General features: G+C 48.9%; 3 protein-coding genes across 3 annotated transcripts in view; all 3 read right to left on the reverse strand.

Annotated features, from left to right (window-relative positions):
- LOC141106826 (uncharacterized) overlaps positions 1 to 23,135 on the reverse strand; it is a 559,651-nt gene that overhangs the window by 45,663 nt on the left and 490,853 nt on the right. The gene's annotated exons all lie outside the window — the stretch shown is intronic.
- The window catches only part of LOC141104924 (uncharacterized), a 93,768-nt gene that overhangs the window by 9,942 nt on the left and 60,691 nt on the right, over positions 1 to 23,135 (reverse strand). The window lies entirely within an intron of this gene.
- LOC141105466 (uncharacterized) overlaps positions 9,072 to 23,135 on the reverse strand; it is a 63,332-nt gene continuing 49,268 nt past the window's right edge. Inside the window, exon 7 of the mRNA XM_073595318.1 lies at positions 9,072 to 10,888. Within this exon, the coding sequence (XP_073451419.1) occupies positions 9,485 to 10,888 (1,404 nt within the window). The 3' untranslated portion in view covers positions 9,072 to 9,484. The remainder of the gene's footprint in view (positions 10,889 to 23,135) is intronic.

A 23,135-nucleotide genomic window follows, 5' to 3' on the forward strand; every position in this document is an offset into this window, starting at 1 on the left:
GGCGCGCCGCGCCAGAAGGACACCCCCGTAATGGGCAGCACCAGGGATGGGGCCTCGCCCCCATTTTCGGCGAGATTTCCTTTTCGGCATATTTCCAAAAAGGCCATTTTCGGCCGATATGTTTCGGCGGCTGAAATTTTGGTGCATCACTAGTATATAGTGCAGTGTATATAATCATACAGTGTAGAGTATATAGTGCAGTCAGTGTAGTGTATATAATCATACAGTGTAGAGTATATAGTGCAGTCAGTGTAGTGTATATAATCATACAGTGTAGAGTATATAGTGCAGTCAGTGTAGTGTATATAATCATACAGTGTAGAGTATATAGTGCAGTCAGTGTAGTGTATATAATCATACAGTGTAGAGTATGTAGTGCAGTCAGTGTAGTGTATATAATCATACAGTGTAGAGTATATAGTGCAGTCAGTGTAGTTTATATAATCATACAGTGTAGAGTATATAGTGCAGTCAGTGTAGTGTATATAATCATACAGTGTAGAGTATATAGTGCAGTCAGTGTAGTGTATATAATCATACAGTGTAGAGTATATAGTGCAGTCAGTGTAGTGTATATAATCATACAGTGTAGAGTATATAGTGCAGTCAGTGTAGTGTATATAATCATACAGTGTAGAGTATATAGTACAGTCAGTGTAGTGTATATAATCATACAGTGTAGAGTATATAGTGCAGTCAGTGTAGTGTATATAATCATACAGTGTAGAGTATATAGTGCAGTCAGTGTAGTGTATATAATCATACAGTGTAGAGTATATAGTGCAGTCAGTGTAGTGTATATAATCATACAGTGTATATAGTGCAGTCAGTGTAGTGTATATAATCATACAGTGTAGAGTATATAGTGCAGTCAGTGTAGTGTATATAATCATACAGTGTAGAGTATATAGTGCAGTCAGTGTAGTGTATATAATCATACAGTGTAGAGTATATAGTGCAGTCAGTGTAGTGTATATATAATACAGTGTAGAGTATATAGTATAGTCAGTGTAGTGTATATAATCATACAGTGTAGAGTATATAGTACAGTCAGTGTAGAGTATATAATCATACAGTGTAGAGTATATAGTGCAGTCAGTGTAGTGTATATAATCATACAGTGTAGAGTATATAGTGCAGTCAGTGTAGTGTATATAATCATACAGTGTAGAGTATATAGTACAGTCAGTGTAGAGTATATAATCATACAGTGTAGAGTATATAGTGCAGTCAGTGTAGTGTATATAATCATACAGTGTAGAGTATATAGTGCAGTCAGTGTAGTGTATATAATCATACAGTGTAGAGTATATAGTGCAGTCAGTGTAGTGTATATAACGCAGTGCAGAGTATATAATGCAGTGTATTGAGATGGTTAAGGGGAAACCTATGACAGAATTTTTTAAAAATTGGCATGGGGTCCCCCCCAGTCCCTTTGGGTCTGGTATAGATTTTAAGTGAAATTCCACACCAAAATGTAAAAAAAAATTGGCGTGGGGTCCCCGCCAAAATCCATACCAGACCCTTAACAGGCAGACTAATGGGACTAATGGGGCAAGATTTGGACAGTGATTGAATGTGGGGCCTAAAGGAGAGTTCAGAGTCCAGGATAACACCTAGAACCTTGGCATGGGTTGATGGTTGTGCCATCGATCTTAACAGAGATAAGGGGGCGGAAGTTATATGACCTCGGTTTTGGATAGATTGAGTTTGAGGAAGTGGTGTGACAGCCAGGCTGATATGACTGTTAGTAAATTAGTGATGTGTGAGGAGACTCTGGAGGAACCCAACAGAGAAAAGAAGAGGAGAGGAGGAAGTAGAATTGTAAGTGACACTGAAGATATGGTAGGATAAGTAGGAAGAGAACCAGCGGAGAGTACAGTCATGGAGACTGTCATTGTCTTGTCCATTTATTGTCAGTGATGTTTGTTTAGAGGAATATATTACTAGAATTTATCTCCAAAATGAAGAGAATGTTTCGGCCCCGTAAGTGGGGGGATGTTCTGCCCCTGAAGGGGTTAATCTAAGTTCCCACACTATATATGTGTGTATCATCATCTGCTGGAGATAAAAGACGTCACAGTGACTATGGAGGAAGAGGACGGACATGACGGGGGGGTTACTGGGTGTAAATAGAAAATAAGATCTTATTACCTCCTCTGCTACAACTTCCAGCAATGTCTCCTCTCTACTTCCTCCCGACTCACCTCTCACCCGGAACTTCCTGTCCGTATCTGACATCACTTCCTGTCTTCCATAGAGACTTCCTGTCTGGGTAGAAGTGAGATCACCACCTTGTGGAGCTCAGAGGAACTGCACCCCAGAGAAACGTCTCGTAGTGTGAACACGGCCTTGTGCTGTGTGCGTATGTACTGTATATTTTGGCCGCTAGATGACGCCAGTTGCTAAAATAAATATATATATATATAAAATATATATATATATATATATATATTTATTTATATATAACATTACATTATCATAGCTGCCAACTGTCCCGGATTTCCCGGGACATTCCCGGGACTTGGACTTCATTCCCGAATTTGTGGTGTCCCGGGAAATGTCCCGAAAAATCCGGTTCCCGTTTTCGAAACCGCCGCCGCCGCTAGAGGTCGGCGGCCGGCAGAGACATTGTCTCCGCCGGCCGCCATTTTGTGGAAGTTCAGGAAGACGGCTGGGGGGGGCTAGACGAAGCTTCTGCATCGCCGCCCACCCCCTGCCCCGCTCCGCCTCGGCCCGCCCCGCTCCGCCTCGCCCCGCTCCGCCTCGGCCCGCCTACCCCCCGCCCCGCTGCCAGTCTGATATGGAAAGGGGCGGGGGTTCTAGCCATGCTGCGGACACACCTCTGAGGTGGGGGGAGCGCGCGCACCGCTGTGGGACACCTGATGTGAGTGGGGGGGGCACTGGGGACACCTGATGTGAGTGGGGGGGCACTGGGGACAGCTGATGTGAGTGGGGGGGGCACTGGGGACACCTGATGTGAGTGGGGGGGGCACTGGGGACACCTGATGTGAGGGGGGGCACAGGGGACTCCTAATGTGAGGGGGGCTCCGCTGGGGACTCCTGATGTGAGGGGGGCTCCGCCGGGGACTCCTGATGTGAGGGGGACTCCTGATTGTGAGGGGGGGCTCCGCCGGGGACACCTGATGTGAGGGGGGCTCCGCTGGGGACTCCTGATGTGAGGGGGACTCCTGATTGTGAGGGGGGCTCCGCCGGGGACTCCTGATGTGAGGGGGGGCTCCGCCGGGGACTCTTGATGTGAGGGGGAGCTCCGCTGGGGACTCCTGATGTGAGGAGGGGCTCCGCCGGGGACTCCTGATGTGAGGGGGGCTCCGCCGGGGACTCCTGATGTGAGGGGGGGATCCGCCGGGGACTCCTGATGTGAGGGGGGGCTCCGCCGGGGACTCCTGATGTGAGGGGGCTCCGCCGGGGACTCTTGATGTGAGGGGGAGCTCCGCTGGGGACACCTGATGTGAGGGGGGCTCCGCCGGGGACTCCTGATGTGAGGGGGGCTCCGCTGGGGACTCCTGATGTGAGGGGGGGCTCCGCCGGGGACTCCTGGTGTGAGGGGGGGCTCCGCCGGGGACTCCTGATGTGAGGGGGGGCTCTGCCGGGGACTCCTGATGTGAGGGGGGGCTCCTCCGGGGACTCCTGGTGTGAGGGGGAGCTCTGCCGGGGACTCCTGATGTGAGGGGGGGCTCCGCCGGGGACTCCTGATGTGAGGGGGGGCTCCGCCGGGGACTCCTGGTGTGAGGGGGGGCTCCGCTGGGGACATCTGATGCAAGGACGGACGGCTGGTGGCAGGCGACGTGGCTAGTGACACACTCGGGGCTCCCACTGATTCTGCATTATGGTGAGTTGAATGATTTCATTTTATATAACAATGTAATAATAGAAATAATGCGCTTCAATCATCCTGACACCATAACAACCATGGTGCTGGGATGATTGAAGTGCTAACACCAGGTGTTTGGAGTATCTTTATCTGCTGATTGTTAAACTTTCTAGAATACACATATTTCTATTGTGTAGGATCTGGGGCTGCTGTCCCGTCATTCCCCTCTCTCTCCCCCTTTCCCTCTCCATCCCTCATTCATTTCAGACTCTAACCACACCCTCTAGAGCCACGCCCATTTAAGCCACGCCCACAATTTCGCTTCGCGCGCCGCAGTTGTCTATTTTTGCTAGGCCACGCCTGCTGATGAATGCCCCGCCCCCTAATTATTGGACAGCTCCGCCTACAGCCACAAAAGTGTCCCACATTTTTTTTTTACAATGTTGGCAACTATGCATTATACATCAAAAATGTGACCCGCTTTTTTGCTTTTTGTGGTAAATACCTCATAAAGCAATAGTGAATTGACATTTTCAGGAGCCCCTTTTTCCCAAATGTTGTATTTGGGAAAACACCTAAATACCGCGTGTGATCTGCTTTTGAGTAGGGATGAGCTTTACGTTCGGGTCGAACATAAGTTCGACTCGAACATTGGCTGTTCGCCGAATAGCGAACAATTTGGGGTGTTCGCGGCAAATTCGGAAGCCCTTTAAAAGTCTATGGGAGAAATCAAAAGTGCTCATTTTAAAGGTTAATATGCAAGCTATTGTCAAAAAAAGTGTTTGGGGACCCGGGTCCTGCCCCAGGGGACATGGATCAATGCAAAAAAAAGTTTTAAAAATGGCTGTTTTTCGGGAGCAGTGATTTTAATAATGCTTAAAGTGAAACAATAAAAGTGTAATATTCCTTTAAATTTCGTACCTGGGGGGTGTCTATAGTATGCCTGTAAAGGGGCGCATGTTTCCCGTGTTTAGAACAGTCTGAAAGCAAAATGACATTTCAAAGGAAAAAAAGTCATTTAAAACTACTCCCGGCTATAATGAATTGTCAGGTCTCTGCAATACAGATAAAAGTCATTGAAAAAAAAAGGCATGGGATTACCCCACAGTCCATTACCAGACCCTTTGGGTCTGGTGTGAATATTAAGGGGAACCCCGAACCAAAATTTTAAAAAAATCTTGCTTGGGGGTCCCCCCAAATTCCATACCAGGCCCTTCAGGTCTGGTATGGATATTAAGGGGAACCCCCTCGCCAATTAAAAAAAATTGGCGTAGGGGTCCCCCTCAAAATCCATACCAGACCCTTATCTGAGCACGCAACCTGGCAGGCCGCAGGAAAAGAGGGGGGGACAAGAGAGTGCCCCCTCCCTGAACCGTACCAGGCCACATGCCCTCAACATGGGGAGGATGTTGATGGGGACTAGGGCCTCATCCCCACAACCCTTTCCCGGTGGTTGTGAGCGTCTGCGGGCGGGGGGCTTATCGGAATCTGGAAGCCCCCTTTAACAAGGGGATCCCCAGATCCCGCCCGTGTGTGTGAAATAGTAACGAGTACATTGTACTCCTGCCATTTCACAAAAAAAGTGTCAAAAATTGTATAAAACACACAGACACAGCATGGGACAAGTCCTTTATTAAAAAAGAAAAAAAGAAATTCCAGCGATGTAATCCTTCCTCGTCCCTGGGATACGGAGAAACACACCGCCAAGATAGGATCTGCCTCCATGGGAGGAGTCCGCTGAATGACTCTAGACCCGCCGGGACAGCTCTTAATAGCTGAGGGCGGGGCAACCCGTGACGTGCGCGGGTGACCCTGCCCCCCTCTGACACAATGGGGAAATGCCGCGGGGTTACCCAGTGACATGTATGGGTGACCCCTCCCCCCTTTGATGCAACGGGGGTTTCCGTGTGCCTACCTCACCTGGCTCCCCAGTGTCCCCTCCCCACTGTCCTCTGCCTCCCCAGCTGTGCCGGCCTCATCCGGCTCCCCAGTGTCCCCTTCCTAGCTGTGCCCACCTCGTCGGGCTCCCCAGTGTCCCCTCCCCACTGTTCTTCCCCTGCCTCCCCAGCTGTGCCCACCTCATCCGGCTCCCCAGTGTCCCCTCCCCACTGTCCCCCTCCCCAGCTGTGTCCACCACGTCGGGCTCCCCAGTGTCCCCTCACCACTGTCCTCCTCCATCTCCCCAGCTGTGCCCACCTTATCCGGCTCCCCAGTGTCTCCTCCCCACTGTCCTCCTCCGCCTCCCCAGCTGTGCCCACCTCATCCGGCTCCCCAGTGTCCCCTCCCCACTGTCCTCCTCCATCTCCCCAGCTGTGCCCACCTTGTCGGGCTCCCTAGTGTCCCCTCATCACTCTCCTCCTCCATCTCCCCAGCTGTGCCCACCTCCTCCGGCTCCCCAGTGTCCCCTCCCCACTGTCCTCCTCCGCCTCCCTAGCTGTGCCCACCTCATCAGGCTCCCCAGTGTCCCCTCCCCACTGTCCTCCTCCGCCTCCCCAGCTGTGCCCACCTTGTTTGGCTCCCCAGTGTCCCCTCCCCACTGTCCTCCTACGCCTCCCCAGCTGTGCCCACCTCGTCTGGCTCCCCAGTGTCCCCTCACCACTGTCCTCCTCCATCTCCCCAGCTGTGCCCACCTCATCTGGATCTCCAGCGTTCCCTCCCCACTGTCCTCCTCCATCTCCCCAGCTGTGCCCACCTTGTCAGGCTCCCCAGTGTCCCCTCCCCACTGTCCTCCGCCTCCCCAGCTGTGCCGGCCTCATCCGGCTCCCCAGTGTCCGCTCCCCACTGTCCTCCTCCGCCTCCCCAGCTGTGCCCACCTCGTCCAGCTCCCCAATGTCTCCTCCCCACTAATATCCTCCGCCTCCCCAGGTGTGCCCACCTCATCCGGCTCCCTAGTGTCCCCTCCACACTGTCCTCCTCCGCCTCCCCAGCTGTGCCCACCTCGTCCAGCTCCCCAGTGTCCCCATGCGCCTCCCCAGCTGTGCCCACCTCATCCGGCTCCCCAGTGTCCCACACCCACTGTCCTCCTCCACCTCCCCAGCTGTGCCCACCTCATCCGGCTCCCCAGTGTCCCCTCCACCTCCCCAGCTGTACCCACCTCGTCGGGCTCCCCAATGTCCCCTAACCACTGTCCTCCATCTCCCCAGCTGTGCCCACCTCATCCGGCTCCCCAGTGTCCCACACCCACTGTCCTCCTCCACCTCCCCAGCTGTGCCCACCTCATCCGGCTCCCCAGTGTCCCCTCCACCTCCCCAGCTGTACCCACCTCATCGGGCTCCCCAATGTCCCCTAACCACTGTCCTCCATCTCCCCAGCTGTGCCCACCTCATCCGGCTCCCCAGCTGTGCCCACCTCATCCGGCTCCCCAGTGTCCCCTCCCCAGCTGTGCCCACCTCATCGGGCTCCCCAGTGTCCCCTCCCCACTGTCCTCCTCCGCCTCCCCAGCTGTGCCCACCTCATCCGGCTCCCCAGTGTCCCCTCCCCACTGTCCTCCTCCGCCTCCCCAGCTGTGCCCATCTCGTCAGGCTCCCCAGTGTCCCCTCACCACTGTCTTCCATCTCCCCAGTTGTGCCCACCTCATCCGGCTCCCCAGTGTCCCCTCCCCACTGTCCTCCTCCGTCTCCCCAGCTGTGCCCACCTAATCCGGCTCCCAAGTGTCTCCTCCCCACTGTCCTCCGCCTCCCCAGCTGTCTCCACCTCATCCGGCTCCCCAGTGTCCCCCTTCATCTCCCCAGCTGTGCCCACCTTGTCGGGCTCCCCAGTGTCCCCTTCCCATTGTCCTCCTCCACCTCCCCAGCTGTGCCCATCTCGTTGGGCTCCACAGTGTCCCCTCCCCACTGTCCTCCTCCACCTCCCCAGCTGTGCCCACCTCGTCCCCAGTGTCCCTTCCCCACTGTCCTCCTCCGCCTCCCCAGCTGTGCCCACCTCGACGGGCTCCCCAGTGTCCCCTCACCACTGTCCTCCTCCATCTCCCCAGCTGAGCCCACCTCATCCGGATCTCCAGTGTCCCCTCCCCACTGTCCTCCTCCGCCTCCCCAGCTGTGCCAACCTCATCCGGCTCCCCAGTGTCCCGTCCCCACTGTTCTCCTCAGTCTCCCCAGCTGTGCCCACCTCGTCCGGCTCCCGAGTGTCTCCTCCCCACTGTCCTCCTCTGCCTCCCCAGGTGTGCCCACCTCATCTGGCTCCCCAGTGTCCCGCCCCCACTGTTCTCCTCAGTCTCCCCAACTGTGCCCACCTCATCCAGCTCCCCAGTGTCCCCTCCCCACTGTCCTCCTCCGCCTCCCCAGGTGTTCCCACCTTATCTGGCTTCCCAGTGTCCCCTCCACCTCCCCACCTGTGCCTACCTCGTCTGGCTCCCCAGTGTCCTCTCCACACTGTCCTCCTTCGCCTCCACAGCTGTGTTCGCTGGACATTCTTCAGCCCCTCATGTTCTCCGGCCAAGCTAGAGGGGAAGTCAGTGGCTGCGCCCCCTAGGTGGCTGCATGGTTCGCCTAGCGGGATCGTCGGCCCTGTACGTTCCCCTAAATAGACAAAGCTCCTATCCAATTGTATATGTATAATGGCTGGGCGGGAGGTGGTTAAATAAACATCTCCTGACACTTTGGGGTCTATTCAGAAATAATTTGCACAGCAATTTGCTTGGCTTCATTAACTCACGTTCTTCGATGTCTTCTGTACTCATAAGTGTATGATCTCAGTTATTTGTATGAAATCACGTCTGATGGAGGAAACTAAGGGGTCTATTTCATAGAATATTAGTTGATTATTGTGACAAACATTTGCCCAGCCATGAAAAATTCTGTCCATTTTATAATGAAGACAGTGATTTACTATGATCCTCAGCGCCATCTAATGTTTATAATGCAGTATTTTTTCCTTAAATACCTTCATCAGTAAAAATAGTGCAACACCGCATTATGGCCACAAGATGGAGCCAATGATCATAGGAAATCATAATAAGAAATACAATATGGACAAAAATCATCACAGTCGGGTGAATGTGCATCATATTTCTTCAAGGAGTTTAAAAAAAAAACAGACCTGTAAGTGTTTGTGAAATCTTCCACCACAAAATGTACTCAGCCAATGAGAGGTAATAACTCTTTTAAGTGGTGGGGTTAACGTGTTTTGTCCTGGAAGATGACTTGAGTAAAAACAGACTTTTTGCAAGAGAATAATAGACCTCTAAGTTTTCATACCAGAAAATGTACTCAGCCAATGAGAGGTAATGACTCCATTTTTATTTTAAAATGCCTAGAGGACCACCTTTTAAGTGGTGGGGTTAACGTGTTTCGTCCTGGAAGACGACTTGAGAAAACAGACCACTTGCAAGAGTTTACACCACAAAATGTACTCAGCCAATGAGAGGTAATGACTCCATTTTTATTTTTCTCCTGCTATTAATAACCAACACGGTACAACACTTCACCCATGTCTTTGGTGATCTCTGATCTCCTTATGAACTGTTTCTTACATGATGAAGATCAGCCATGGAGTATATCTGAGGTGTATATCAGGGTGTGGTTCTTCCACACATGTCCAGAAACATTCATATACAAGACATTTCCTGCACTCAAGGCACTAATACACCTCGAGGGTTGTGTGGGACCCCTGATGTACAGGAAGACAGGACTTCAGGGAGAAACAATTCCCTCACTCAAACCAGGAAAGTGACTTCTTGTTTGTGTGAGATCTCTGATGTCTGGAAAGATGGGACTTCTGTGAAAAACATTTCTTGCACTCAGGACAGGAATACGGCTTCTCTCCCGTGTGGGATCTTTGGTGTTTGTAAAGGGTGGACTTCTGTGAAAAACATTTCCCGCACTCAGGACAGCAATACGGCTTCTCCCCCGTGTGAGATCTCTGATGGATGTAAAGGGTGGACTTATCTGAAAAACATTTTCCACACTCAGGACAGGAAAATGGCTTCTCCCCCGTGTGAGACCTCAGATGTTTGTAAAAATAGGACCTGTCAGAAAAACATTTCCTGCACTCAGGGCAGGAAAATGGCTTCTCCCCCGTGTGAGATCTCTGATGTTTGTAAAAATAGGACCTGTCAGAAAAACATTTCCCACATTCAGAACAGGAAAACGGCTTCTCTATCGCGTGAGACTTCTGATGTTTGTACAGTGTGGACTTTAGTGAAAAACATTTCCTGCACTCAGGACAGGAAAACAGCTTCTCCCCCGAGTGAGACTTCTGATGTTTGTAAAAATTGGACCTGTCTGAAAAACATTTCCCGCACTCAGAACAGGAAAATGGCTTCTCCCCTGTGTGCAATCTCTGATGTGTGTAAAGATTGTCCTTCTTTGAAAAACACTTCCCACACGCAGGACATGAAAACCTCTTGTGTGTTGGAAGGACTGCACTTTCCCTCACAGTCTGAGCTTCCTCAGGATAAGAGGAATACGATGGTCCGGCACCGTCCCGCACAGTCTGAGGTTCCTCAGGATAAGAGGAATACGATGGTCCGGCACCGTCCCTCACAGTCTGAGGTTCCTCAGGATAAGAGGAATACGATGGTCCGGCACCGTCCCTCACAGTCTGAGGTTCCTCAGGATAAGAGGAATACGATGGTCCGGCACCGTCCCGCACAGTCTGAGGTTCCTCAGGATAAGAGGAATACGATGGTCCGGCACCGTCCCTCACAGTCTGAGATTCCTCAGGATAAGAGGAATACGATGGTCTGGCACTGTCCCTCACAGTCTGAGGTTCCTCAGGATAAGAGGAATACGATGGTCCGGCACCGTCCCTCACAGTCTGAGGTTCCTCAGGATAAGAGGAATACGATGGTCCGGCACCGTCCCTCACAGTCTGAGGTTCCTCAGGATAAGAGGAATACGATGGTCCGGCACCGTCCCGCACAGTCAGAGGTTCCTCAGGATAAGAGGAATACGATGGTCCATCTACACTGTGTGGTGCCGGATGGACATTTGAGGTAGTCGGGTTTTCTCCTGGACTATACTGTGTGATGTCCTCATCTTCTACTTTACAGTCTGGAGACAAAGTGAGACAATCCTCTGAGGTTTTCCTCATCTCCCGTCCATCTACTAAAATAGAAATAAAAAGATTATTACTAGATCTCCTACCAGTTCATTTCTTCATTTATGGACCTTAGTCAGAGAGTGAGAATCAGGACTATGTAATGTACAACATAGAGTATATAGTGCAGGAGTCAGGAGTATGTACCATACAATACACCAATCAGCCATAAAATCATGACCATCCACCTAATATTGACTAGGTTCCCCCTTTTTCCAAGATCCAAAACACATCCCCAGGTGCCTAGGCCGAGCAATGCCTATGCCAAAAATCAACATTTTACTGCCAGCACAGAGAAGGAAGATTATCGGAGAGAAATACAGGAATACAGGACGGGGAACACAGCTCAGGAAAGTGACCAGGGGATTACAGGCTGATATCACCCAGTCCCCGCCCTACTCTGGACCAATCAGTGAGCAGTAGGAGGAGGAGGAATGTATTTAGTGTTAATGACCCACCTGTGCTGATCTCTGTAGGAGTGTCCTCTATAAATGTCCCCGTTATTCCATCCTCCTCCATAGACTGCTGATCATCCCTCACATACCTCTCTTCTTCTTCTGATTTAACCTCAACTTTAGGATCTCTCAGGTTTCCACTCTGAATATATAATAAAAATGACATCAATGGTAACAATGCAGATAATGTACAGATCCTAATGATACTATCAGTGATTGTTCCTCATCTACCTGATGATGGTGAGGGATGGTGTGATCTTCCTGTGTGGAATCCCGGGAATACAGAGGACGGGGACATCTCTCTGGTGGGTTCCTGGTATTAGGTGGCTCCATCATATCCTTGTGTCCTTCTGAAAACTCCTCCATCACTCCATACTCCTCATCCTCCTCTTTATACTCTTCTTTAATATCAATATTATCATCCCCGAGGTTTTGACTCTTAATATATAATAAAACATTCATTGTAACAAATACACTTGTGTATAAATCACAACTACCAATAATTGTTCCTCATCTACCTGATGATGGTGGGGGATGGTGTGATCTTCCTGTGTGGAATCCCAGGAATACAGAGGACGGGGACATCTCTCTGGTGGGTTCCCATTACTGGATCCATCTGTAGGAAACACACACACTGACTGAATACATTGTTTCTATGTGTTTATCAGATGATGGGGGATCTAGGTGGACCCTCCGTACTGCTCTCTCCTTTACAATAAAGTCTCCTCTTACCCGGTGATGTGAGGGGCGGCTGATTGTCCATCATGACGTCCTTGTAGAGATCCTTGTGTCCTTCTAAATACTCCCACTCCTCCATGGAGAAATAGACAGTGACATCCTGACACCTTATAGGAACCTGACACACACAATGATACAGTCACCATCCAGACACATCCCTTGTCTGTTACTGGATAATGTCCCAGAATTCCCAGAATCCTCCTCACCTCTCCTGTCAGCAGCTCCATCATCTTCTTGGTGACTTCTAGAATCTTCTCCATGTTGTGTCTCTCAGGTTTTAGGGAGTCACATGGAGGCACTGTGATGGTCATATGATCACCTGACTTCACAAGAGGAAATCTCTGTAAAGAAACCAATAGTGATGTCATGTGACCTCCCAGAATCCTCCTCACCTCCCCGGTCAGGTCTGTGTTTTATTAATAGAGATAAGAGTGATGTCATGTGACCTCCCAGAATCCTCCTCACCTCTCCGGTCAGGTCTGTGTTTTATTAATAGAGATAAGAGTGATGTCATGTGACCTCCCAGAATCCTCCTCTCCTCTCCGGTCAGGTCTGTGTTTTATTAATAGAGATAAGAGTGATGTCATGTGACCTCCCAGAATCCTCCTCACCTCTCCGGTCAGGTCTGTGTTTTATTAATAGAGATAAGAGTGATGTCATGTGACCTCCCAGAATCCTCCTCTCCTCTCCGGTCAGGTCTGTGTTTTATTAATAGAGATAAGAGTGATGTCATGTGACCTCCCAGAATCCTCCTCACCTCTCCGGTCAGGTCTGTGTTTTATTAATAGAGATAAGAGTGATGTCATGTGACCTCCCAGAATCCTCCTCACCTCTCCGGTCAGGTCTGTGTTTTATTAATAGAGATAAGAGTGATGTCATGTGACCTCCCAGAATCCTCCTCACCTCTCCGGTCAGGTCTGTGTTTTATTAATAGAGATAAGAGTTATGTCATGTGACCTCCCAGAATCCTCCTCTCCTCTCCGGTCAGGTCTGTGTTTTATTAGTAGAGATAAGAGTGATGTCATGTGACCTCCCAGAATCCTCTTCACCTCTCCGGTCAGGTCTGTGTTTTATTAATAGAGATAAGAGTGATGTCATGTGACCTCCCAGAATCCTCCTCACCTCTCTGGTCAGGTCTGTGTTTTATTAATAGAGATAAGAGTGATGTCATGTGACCTCCCAGAATCCTCCTCACCTCTCCGGTCAGGTCTGTTTTATTAATAGAGATAAGAGTGATGTCATGTGACCTCCCAGAATCCTCCTCACCTCTCCGGTCAGGTCTGTGTTTTATTAATAGAGATAAGAGTGATGTCATGTGACCTCCCAGAATCCTCCTCACCTCTCCGGTCAGGTCTGTGTTTTATTAATAGAGATAAGAGTGATGTCATGTGACCTCCCAGAATCCTCCTCACCTCTCCGGTCAGGTCTGTGTTTTATTAATAGAGATAAGAGTGATGTCATGTGACCTCCCAGAATCCTCCTCACCTCTCCGGTCAGCAGGTAGATGATCTCCAGGGTGAGGTTTAGTATCTTCTCAGTCATGTGACTCCGGTCCTCCTCCATCCTCATTGGTGCCGTCATTTGATCTATACAGGTCTCCTTGTAGACGGATAACTTTGGGAAATGAAAGTAAGAATTATTTGGATGGTGTTGGTCACACAATAATAGGATGTGTGTGGGGGGAGGGGTAATAGGAAGGTTGCTGTACATTGAAGAATTATTGCCTCCATGGGAACACTTTTAGTCCGGCCTATTTAGTGCTTTCTACATTTTCGAGGGCCTTTGTTTGGTTTCTGAACTGGATTTGATTAGTATTAGATCTGCAGACAAGGAATGATAAATACGATCCTTCCTGTGACTTGTTTGCTCTGAGGCAGTGGTGTGAGGTCAATGGAGGGTCATCATGATGTCCAGGAAGGGGAACTTCTGATTTTTGGCTGGAGTTGCCGACTAAAAAGAACTCCGGCTGTAAGGCTCCAATCTCCGTCAGCCTGCTGACTGACAGGAGTGATGTCACTCTCTGCAGTAAGAGAAGGGATTGGATAACAGAAGGGTGCTGCTGGTGAAATAGAGAGAGGTGTTGGGGAGGAGTGTAATCTCTTCCCTCCTATGGCAATGCAGTGTGGGTAGGAGGAGGACAGTAGGGGGGGAGGGGGTGTTCTATGGGTTGCCAAGTATAGTGTAGTATCCAGGACATTGTACAGGGTGGTGGTGGGTTCCTGGGTCTCAGAATTCCAGCACCGGGCACTGCCAGACCCTGTGTCATGGGAAGGTATTGGAATGACCACTGTATGCACAGCACTGATACGCTGACCATCCATTAGGCAATGCTGTGCAAAGACAACTCCTTCAAATACGAGTGATCACCAAAGGGTGAAGGATTGTCCTTCTTCATTTCCCCTAGTATCTTGAAAAATGTTTTTCGACCAGTGAGATGGTAAGGAGGTGAAGGTTGCTTCCATTTCCTGGCAGGTGTTCTGTAAGGAGCTCTGAAAAGTAAGTGCAGGTGGGAGGACCATCAAGGACCAAGAGCCCCCCATTCCCTACCTTACAGTCCTCCTGAGCCCTACGTCCTCCTGTTCCCTCAGAGCCCTGCTGTCCATCAACCTGATCAAGGACCCAGAGCCATTCAACTCCTCTACCCCCTCAGAGCTTAGAATCTAGGAGGGAGGGTCAAGTGATACAAAAGGTAATATCTGTGGGGGATGGGCTGATGGAGAACAAGAGAACGAAGAGAACAATTGGGTTGGTATTTTGAGTCTAGGTTGGTGATGTAGCTGGGGGCCGAGTTGTTGATGGTTTTGTAAGTTGTTGTTAGTATTTTTAATTTAATTCATTGGGTGAATGGAGGCCAGTGGAGGGATTGGTAGAGAGGGGTGGAGGACACTGAATGGAGGCCAGTGGAGGGATTGGCAGAGAGGGGTGGAGGACACTGAATGGAGGCCAGTGGAGGGATTGGTAGAGAGGGGAGGAGGACACTGAATGGAGGCCAGTGGAGGGATTGGCAGGGGTGGAGGACACTGAATGGAGACCAGTGGAGCAATTGGTAGAGAGGGGTGGAGGACACTGAATGGAGACCAGTGGAGGGATTGGCAGAGAGGGCTGGAGGACATTGAATTGAGGCCCGTGTTGGGATTGAGGACACTAAATGGAAGCCAGTGGAGGGATTGGCAGAGAGGGGTGGAGGACACTAAATGGAGGCCAGTGGAGGGATTGGCAGAGAGGGGTGGAGGACACTGAATGGAGACCAGTGGATGGATTGGTAGAGAGGAGTGGAGGACACTGAATGGAGACCAGTGGAGGGATTGGCAGAGAGGGGTGGAGGACACTGAATGGAGGCCAGTGGAGGTATTGTCAGAGAGGGGTGGAGGACACTGAATGGAGGCCAGTGGAGCGATTGGCAGAGAAGGGTGGAGGACACTGAATGGAGACCAGTGCAGGGATTGGTAGAGGGCACTGAATGGAGGCCAGTGGAGGGATTGGCAGAGAGGGGTGGAGGAAACTGAATGGAGGCCAACGGAGGGATGGGCAGAGAGGGGTGGAGGACACTGAATTGAAGCCAGTGGAGGGATTGGTAGAGAGGGGTGGAGGACACTGAATGGAGGCCAGTGGAGCGATTGGCAGAGAGGGGTGGAGGACGCTGAATGGAAGTCAGTGGAGGGATTGGCAGAGGGGGTGGAGGACACTGAATGGAGGTCAGTGGAGGGATTGATAGAGAGGGGTGGAGGACACTGAATGGAGGCCAGTGCAGGGATTGGTAGAGGGCACTGAATGGAGGCCAGGGGAGGGATTGGCAGAGAGGGGTGGAGGAAACTGAATGGAGGCCAGTGGAGGGATTGGCAGAGAGGGGTGGAGGACAGTGAATGGAGGCCAGCGGAGGGATGGGCAGAGAGGGGTGGAGGACACTGAATGGAGGCCACTGGAGGGATTGGCAGAGAGGGGTGGAGGACACTGAATGGAGGCTAATGGAGAGATTGGCAGAGAGGGGTGGAGGACACTGAATGGAGGCCAGTGGAGGGATTGGCAGAGAGGGGTAGCAGACACGGAGCGGTTGGTAAGGTGAATGAGTCTGACAGCAGCATTCATGATGGACTAAAGGAAGGAGGAGACTATGTAAAGGTAAGCCAATGAGGGAGTTGCAGGGTGCCTTTGGCCAATCATGGCTCAGGGGCTAAGTCCACGTCCCATACTATATAAGGCTGCTTACATGGCGGCCGCATATAATGTATATGAATGAAGAGAGATTAGGCAGGTTAGTTAGTGGATTGAGTGTGCAGTCCGTGTAGTATATATATATATATATAGTAATACAGTGTAGAGCAGGGGTCTCAAACTGGCGGCCCTCCAGCTGTTGCGGAACTACAAGTCCCATCATGCCTCTGCCTATGGGAGTCATGCTTGTAACTGTCAGCCTTGCAATGCCTCATGGGAATTGTAGTTCTACAACAGCTGGAGGGCCACCAGTTTGAGACCCCTGGTGTAGAGTATATAGTGCAGAGTATATTTTGCAGTCAGTGTAGGGTATATAATCATACAGTGTAGAGTATATAGTGCAGTCAGTGTAGTGTATATAATCATACAGTGTAGAGTATATAGTGCAGTCAGTGTAGTGTATATAATCATACAGTGTAGAGTATATAGTGCAGTCAGTGTAGTGTATATAATTATACAGTGTAGAGTATATAGTACAGTCAGTGTAGTGTATATAATCATACAGTGTAAAGTATATAGTGCAGTCAGTGTAGTGTATATAATCATACAGTGTAGAGTATATAGTGCAGTCAGTGTAGTGTATATAATTATACAGTGTAGAGTATATAGTACAGTCAGTGCAGTGTATATAGGGATGAGCTTCGAGTTCGAGTCGAACTCATGTTCGACTCGAACATTGGCTGTTCGCAAGTTCGTCGAACAGCGAACAATTTGGGGTGTTCGCGGCAAATTCGAATGCCGCGGAACACCCTTTAAAAGTCTATGGGAGAAATCAAAAGTGCTAATTTTAAAGGCTAATATGCAAGTTATTGTCATAAAAAGTGTTTGGGGACCCGGGTCCTGCCCCAGGGGACATGGATCAATGCAAAAAAAAGTTTTAAAAACAGCCGTTTTTTCAGGAGCAGTGATTTTAATAATGCTTAAAGTCAAACAATAAAAGTGTAATATCCCTTTAAATTTCGTACCTGGGGGGTGTCTATAGTGTGCCTGTAAAGGGGCGCATGTTTCCTGTGTTTAGAACAGTCTGACAGCAAAATGACATTTTGAAGGAAAAAACTCATTTAAAACTACCCGCGGCTATTGCATTGCCGACAATACACATAGAAGTTCATTGATAAAAACGGCATGGGAATTCCCCAAAGGGGAACCCCGAACCAAAATTTTAAAAAAAAAATGACGTGGGAGTCCCCCTAAATTCCATACCAGGCCCTTCAGGTCTGGTATGGATATTAAGGGGAACCCCGGCCAAAATTTAAAAAAAAAAATGACGTGGGGTTCCCCCTAAATTCCATACCAGACCCTTCAGGTCTGGTATGGATTTTAAGGGGAACCCCGCGCCAAAAAAAAAAAAAAAAAAAAAACGGCGTGGGGTCCCCCCCAAAAATCCATACCAGACCCTTATCCGAGCACGCAACCTGGCAGGCCGCAGGAAAAGAGGGGGGGACGAGAGTGCGCCCCCCCCCCTCCTGAACCGTACCAGGCCACATGCCCTCAACATTGGGAGGGTGCTTTGGGGTAGCCCCCCAAAACACCTTGTCCCCATGTTGATGAGGACAAGGGCCTCATCCCCACAACCCTGGCCGGTGGTTGTGGAGGTCTGCGGGCGGGGGGCTTATCGGAATCTGGAAGCCCCCTTTAACAAGGGGACCCCCAGATCCCGGCCCCCCCCCCTGTGTGAAATGGTAAGGGGGTACAAAAGTACCCCTACCATTTCACTAAAAAACTGTCAAAAATGTTAAAAATGACAAGAGACAGTTTTTGACAATTCCTTTATTTAAATACTTCTTCTACCTTCCTTCATCTTCTGGTTCTTCTGGTTCTTCTGGCTCTTCTGGTTCTTCCTCCGGCGTTCTCGTCCAGCATCTCCTCCGCGGCGTCTTCTATCTTCTTCTCCTCGGGCCGCTCCGCACCCATGGCATGGGGGGAGGCTCCCGCTCTTCTCTTCTTCTTCATCTTCTTCTCTTCTTCTTTTCTTCTCTTCTTCATTTTCTTCTCCGGGCCGCTCCTCACACATGCTAGCATGGCGGGAGGCTCCCGCTGTGTGACGGCGCTCCTCGTCTGACAGTTCTTAAATAACGGGGGGCGGAGCCAGAAGAACCAGAAGATGAAGGAAGATAGAAGAAAGAAGAAGTATTTAAATAAAGGAATTGTCAAAAACTGTCTCTTGTCATTTTTAACATTTTTGACAGTTTTTTAGTGAAATGGTAGGGGTACCCCCTTACCATTTCACACAGGGGGGGGCCGGGATCTGGGGGTCCCCTTGTTAAAGGGGGCTTCCAGATTCCGATAAGCCCCCCGCCCGCAGACCCCCACAACCACCGGCCAGGGTTGTGGGGATGAGGCCCTTGTCCTCATCAACATGGGGACAAGGTGTTTTGGGGGGCTACCCCAAAGCACCCTCCCAATGTTGAGGGCATGTGGCCTGGTACGGTTCAGGAGGGGGGGGCCGCACTCTCGTCCCCCCCTCTTTTCCTGCGGCCTGCCAGGTTGCGTGCTCGGATAAGGGTCTGGTATGGATTTTTGGGGGGACCCCACGCCGGTTTTTTTTTTTTTTTTGCGCGGGGTTCCCCTTAAAATCCATACCAGACCTGAAGGGTCTGGTATGGAATTTAGGGGGAACCCCACGTCATTTTTTTAAAAAAATTTTGGCTGGGGTTCCCCTTAATATCCATACCAGACCTGAAGGGCCTGGTATGGAATTTAGGGGGACTCCCACGTCATTTTTTTTTTTTAATTTTGGTTCGGGGTTCCCCTTTGGGGAATTCCCATGCCGTTTTTATCAATGAACTTCTATGTGTATTGTCGGCAATGCAATAGTCGCGGGTAGTTTTAAATGAGTTTTTTCCTTCAAAATGTCATTTTGCTGTCAGACTGTTCTAAACACAGGAAACATGCGCCCCTTTACAGGCATACTATAGACACCCCCCAGGTACGAAATTTAAAGGGATATTACACTTTTATTGTTTGACTTTAAGCATTATTAAAATCACTGCTCCTGAAAAAACGTCCGTTTTTAAAACTTTTTTTTGCATTGATCCATGTCCCCTGGGGCAGGACCCGGGTCCCCAAACACTTTTTATGACAATAACTTGCATATTTGCCTTTAAAATTAGCACTTTTGATTATTCATGTTCGTGTCCCATAGACTTTAACGGTGTTCACGTGTTCGAACGAACTTTTTTCCTGTTCGCATGTTCTGGTGCGAACCGAACAGGGGGGTGTTCGGCTCATCCCTAAGTGTATATAATCATACAGTGTAGAGTATATAGTGCAGTCAGTGTAGAGTATATAATCATACAGTGTAGAGTATATAGTACAGTCAGTGTAGTGTATATAATCATACAGTGTAGAGTATATAGTGCAGTCAGTGTAGGGTATATAATCATACAGTGTAGAGTATATAGTACAGTCAGTGCAGTGTATATAATCATACAGTGTAGAGTATATAGTACAGTCAGTGTAGTGTATATAATCATACAGTGTAGAGTATATAGTGCAGTCAGTGTAGGGTATATAATCATACAGTGTAATGTATATAGTGCAGTCAGTGTAGAGTATATAATCATACAGTGTAGAGTATATAGTACAGTCAGTGTAGTGTATATAATCATACAGTGTAGAGTATATAGTGCAGTCAGTGTAGGGTATATAATCATACAGTGTAAAGTATATAGTGCAGTCAGTGTAGAGTATATAATCATACAGTGTAGAGTATATAGTACAGTCAGTGTAGAGTATATAATCATACAGTGTAGAGTATATAGTACAGTCAGTGTAGTGTATATAATCATACAGTGTAGAGTATATAGTACAGTCAGTGTAGTGTATATAATCATACAGTGTAGAGTATATAGTGCAGTCAGTGTAGAATCATACAGTGTAGAGCAAGGATATGCAATTAGTGGACCTCCAGCTGTTGCAGAACTACAAGTTCCAAGATCTCTATGACAGAATTTAAAAAATATGGCATGGGGTCCCCCCTCAGTCCATACCAGGCCCTTTGGGTCTGGTATAGATTTTAAGGGGAATTCCACGACATAATGTAAAAAAAAAATTTGCGTGGGGTCCCCCCAAAATCCATACCAGACCCTTTTCCGAGCATGCAACCTGGCAGGCCAGGAAATGGGAGGACGAGCGCCCCCCCCCCCCCCCTCCTGAACCATACCAGGCTGCTTGCCATCAACATGGGGAGGGAGCCAGGGTTGCCAAGAAGAGGCCCTTGTCCCCATCAACATGGGGACAAGGTGCTTAGAGGGGCACCCCAAAGCACCCTCCCTATGTTGAGGGCAAGCAGGTTTGGGGGGGGCTCATTCATCCCCCCCCCCATCCTGACCTGCCAGGCTGCATGCTTGGATAAGGGTCTGGTATGGATTTTGGGGGGAACCCCACGCCAATTCTTTTTTTTTCATCTATATTGCCGGCAGCTATAAATTACAGCTATTGCCGGGGCAATACATTACAGCCACAAGCAAGTTTAAATGACATTTTTTCCTTTAGAAATGTCATTATTGCTGCGACTTGTTCTATACATGCTACAGATGTGCTACTTTACAGGCAGACTAATGGGACCCCCCCCCCCCCCCGGCAAAGAATATTTCATTTTTATTGTTTTACTTTAGGCATCATTAAAATCACTGCTCCTTTAAAAACGATTGTTTTAAAAACATTTTTTTGCATTGATACATGTCCCCTGGGGCAGGACCCGGGTCCCCAAACACTTTTTATGACAATAACTTGCATATAAACCTTTAAAATGAGGACTTTTTGCCTGTTCGAGTAGTTCTGGTGCAAACCGAACCGGGCGGGGGGGGGGTGGGGTGTTCAGGCCATCCCTACCAGGGAGTGAACTAGGATCTTGGTGGTGTCATTGGTTTGGAAGGGGCATATTTTGGAGATGTTCCGGAGGTTGAGGCGGCAAAATTTGGACAATGATTAAATGTGGGGCCTAAAGGAGAGTTCAGAGTCCAGGATAACACCTAGAACCTTGGCATGGGTTGATGGTTGTGCCATCGATCTTAACAGAGAAGTCAGAGGAAGGGGCAGGTGGGGGCGGAAGTTATATGACCTCGGTTTTGGATAGATTGAGTTTGAGGAAGTGGTGTGACAGCCAGGCTGATATGACTGTTAGTAAATTAGTGATGTGTGAGGAGACTCTGGAGGAACCCAACAGAGAAAGGAAGAGGAGAGGAGGAAGTAGAATTGTAAGTGACACTGAAGATACGGCGGGATAAGTAGGAAGAGAACCAGCGGAGAGTACAGTTATGGAGACTGTCATTGTCTTGTCTATTTATTGTCAGTGCTGTTTGTTTAGAGGAAAATATTACTAGAATTTATCTCCAAAATGAAGAGAATGTTCCGACTCCGTAAGTGGGGGAATGTTCTGCCCCTGAAGGGGTTAATCTAGGTTTCCACACTATATATGTGTGTATCATCATCTGCTGGAGATAAAAGACATCACAGTGACTATGGAGGAAGAGGACGGAACATGACGGGGGGGGGTTACTGGGTGTAAATAGAAAATAAGATCTTATTACCTCCTCTACTGCCTCTTTCAGCTACGTCTCCTCTCTACTTCCTCCTGACTCACCTCTCACCCGGAACGTCCTGTCTGTACCTGACATCACTTCCTGTCTTCCATAGAGACTTCCTGTCTGGGTAGAAGTGAGATCACCACCTTGTGGAGCTCAGAGGAACTGCACCCACAAGAAACTTCTCATAGTGTGAACACGGCCTTGTGCTGTGTGTGTATGTACTGTATATCCTTATAGATGGGGTCATCTCCACTCCCAGCAAAAGGGACGTGTATGTAAATGTATTTATATGGACATTTTTAATTTTAGAGTAAGTTCTAACCACAAAGTACGATGGCCAGAATAGGTTATCATCTGTTATGCAGCGGGAGAAGGTGCTCGCTGTGTTATCATTCACGGAATGTTTAGAACTCACATTTGACGAATGTCACATTTGCCACCCGCCAGAATTATTTTCTTTACACATCACCTCTCTAAAATAGCATTTTAAAAATAATAATCCAATGTATATCCTTTTAGAAATTCATCATCCGTTGTACGGACCTTACTTTTTTTTTATTGAAGAGCAAATTCATTCCAGTGAGAAGAAGACAGACAAACGGAGGGTAACATGGTATCCTCAGGAAGGTGAAAGGTGGACACAGTCTATGGATGGAAGTATGGGCTGTAAATCAATCATGTTCTTGAGAAGAGTAAGAAAAGGTGATTGGCCACCAACTCAGATACCTTCTCAGGTTGAGACAATAACAAGAATAGCTTCTGTGCTGGGGTCATAGAAGAAACCTTGTGCAATGGTTTGAAGAAAGGATACTGAAGTGCTGATAACACATAGAACCACGGAACAATGTAACTGATGTAAGTGTACTGGTTTGACACTAGCTGCACTGGTCACATGGTACTGGTGTGACGGTGATCAGGTACTGGTATGTTAGTGACACTGGTACAGATATTGATTGGGCCCTGTACCCCGATCTGTGATTGGCGGAGTCCAAGAGACACGACAATCACAGTTTTCACCAGTACACACCCCCGAGGGGCACAGTGGGAGGATGTACGGGTACATTCCCCTAAATAGACAAAGCTCCCATCCAACTGTATATGTATAATGGCTGGGCGAGTAGTGGTTAAATAAACATCTCCTGACATTTAGGGGTCTATTCAGAAATAATTTGCACAGTAATTTGCCCAGGTAAAGTGCATGTTCATTCCTTCTCTGGATATCGGGGGAAAATATGAATGTTATTTGGCTATTTGCTGAGCTTTTCATGTTTTCCATTGAATTAAAATGGAAAATACCACATTTGGCCACTAGTTGGCCCTAATCCC

Source organism: Aquarana catesbeiana, linkage group LG08 (genome assembly GCF_042186555.1).
Source record: "Aquarana catesbeiana isolate 2022-GZ linkage group LG08, ASM4218655v1, whole genome shotgun sequence".
Classification (NCBI taxonomy): Eukaryota; Metazoa; Chordata; class Amphibia; order Anura; family Ranidae; genus Aquarana; species Aquarana catesbeiana.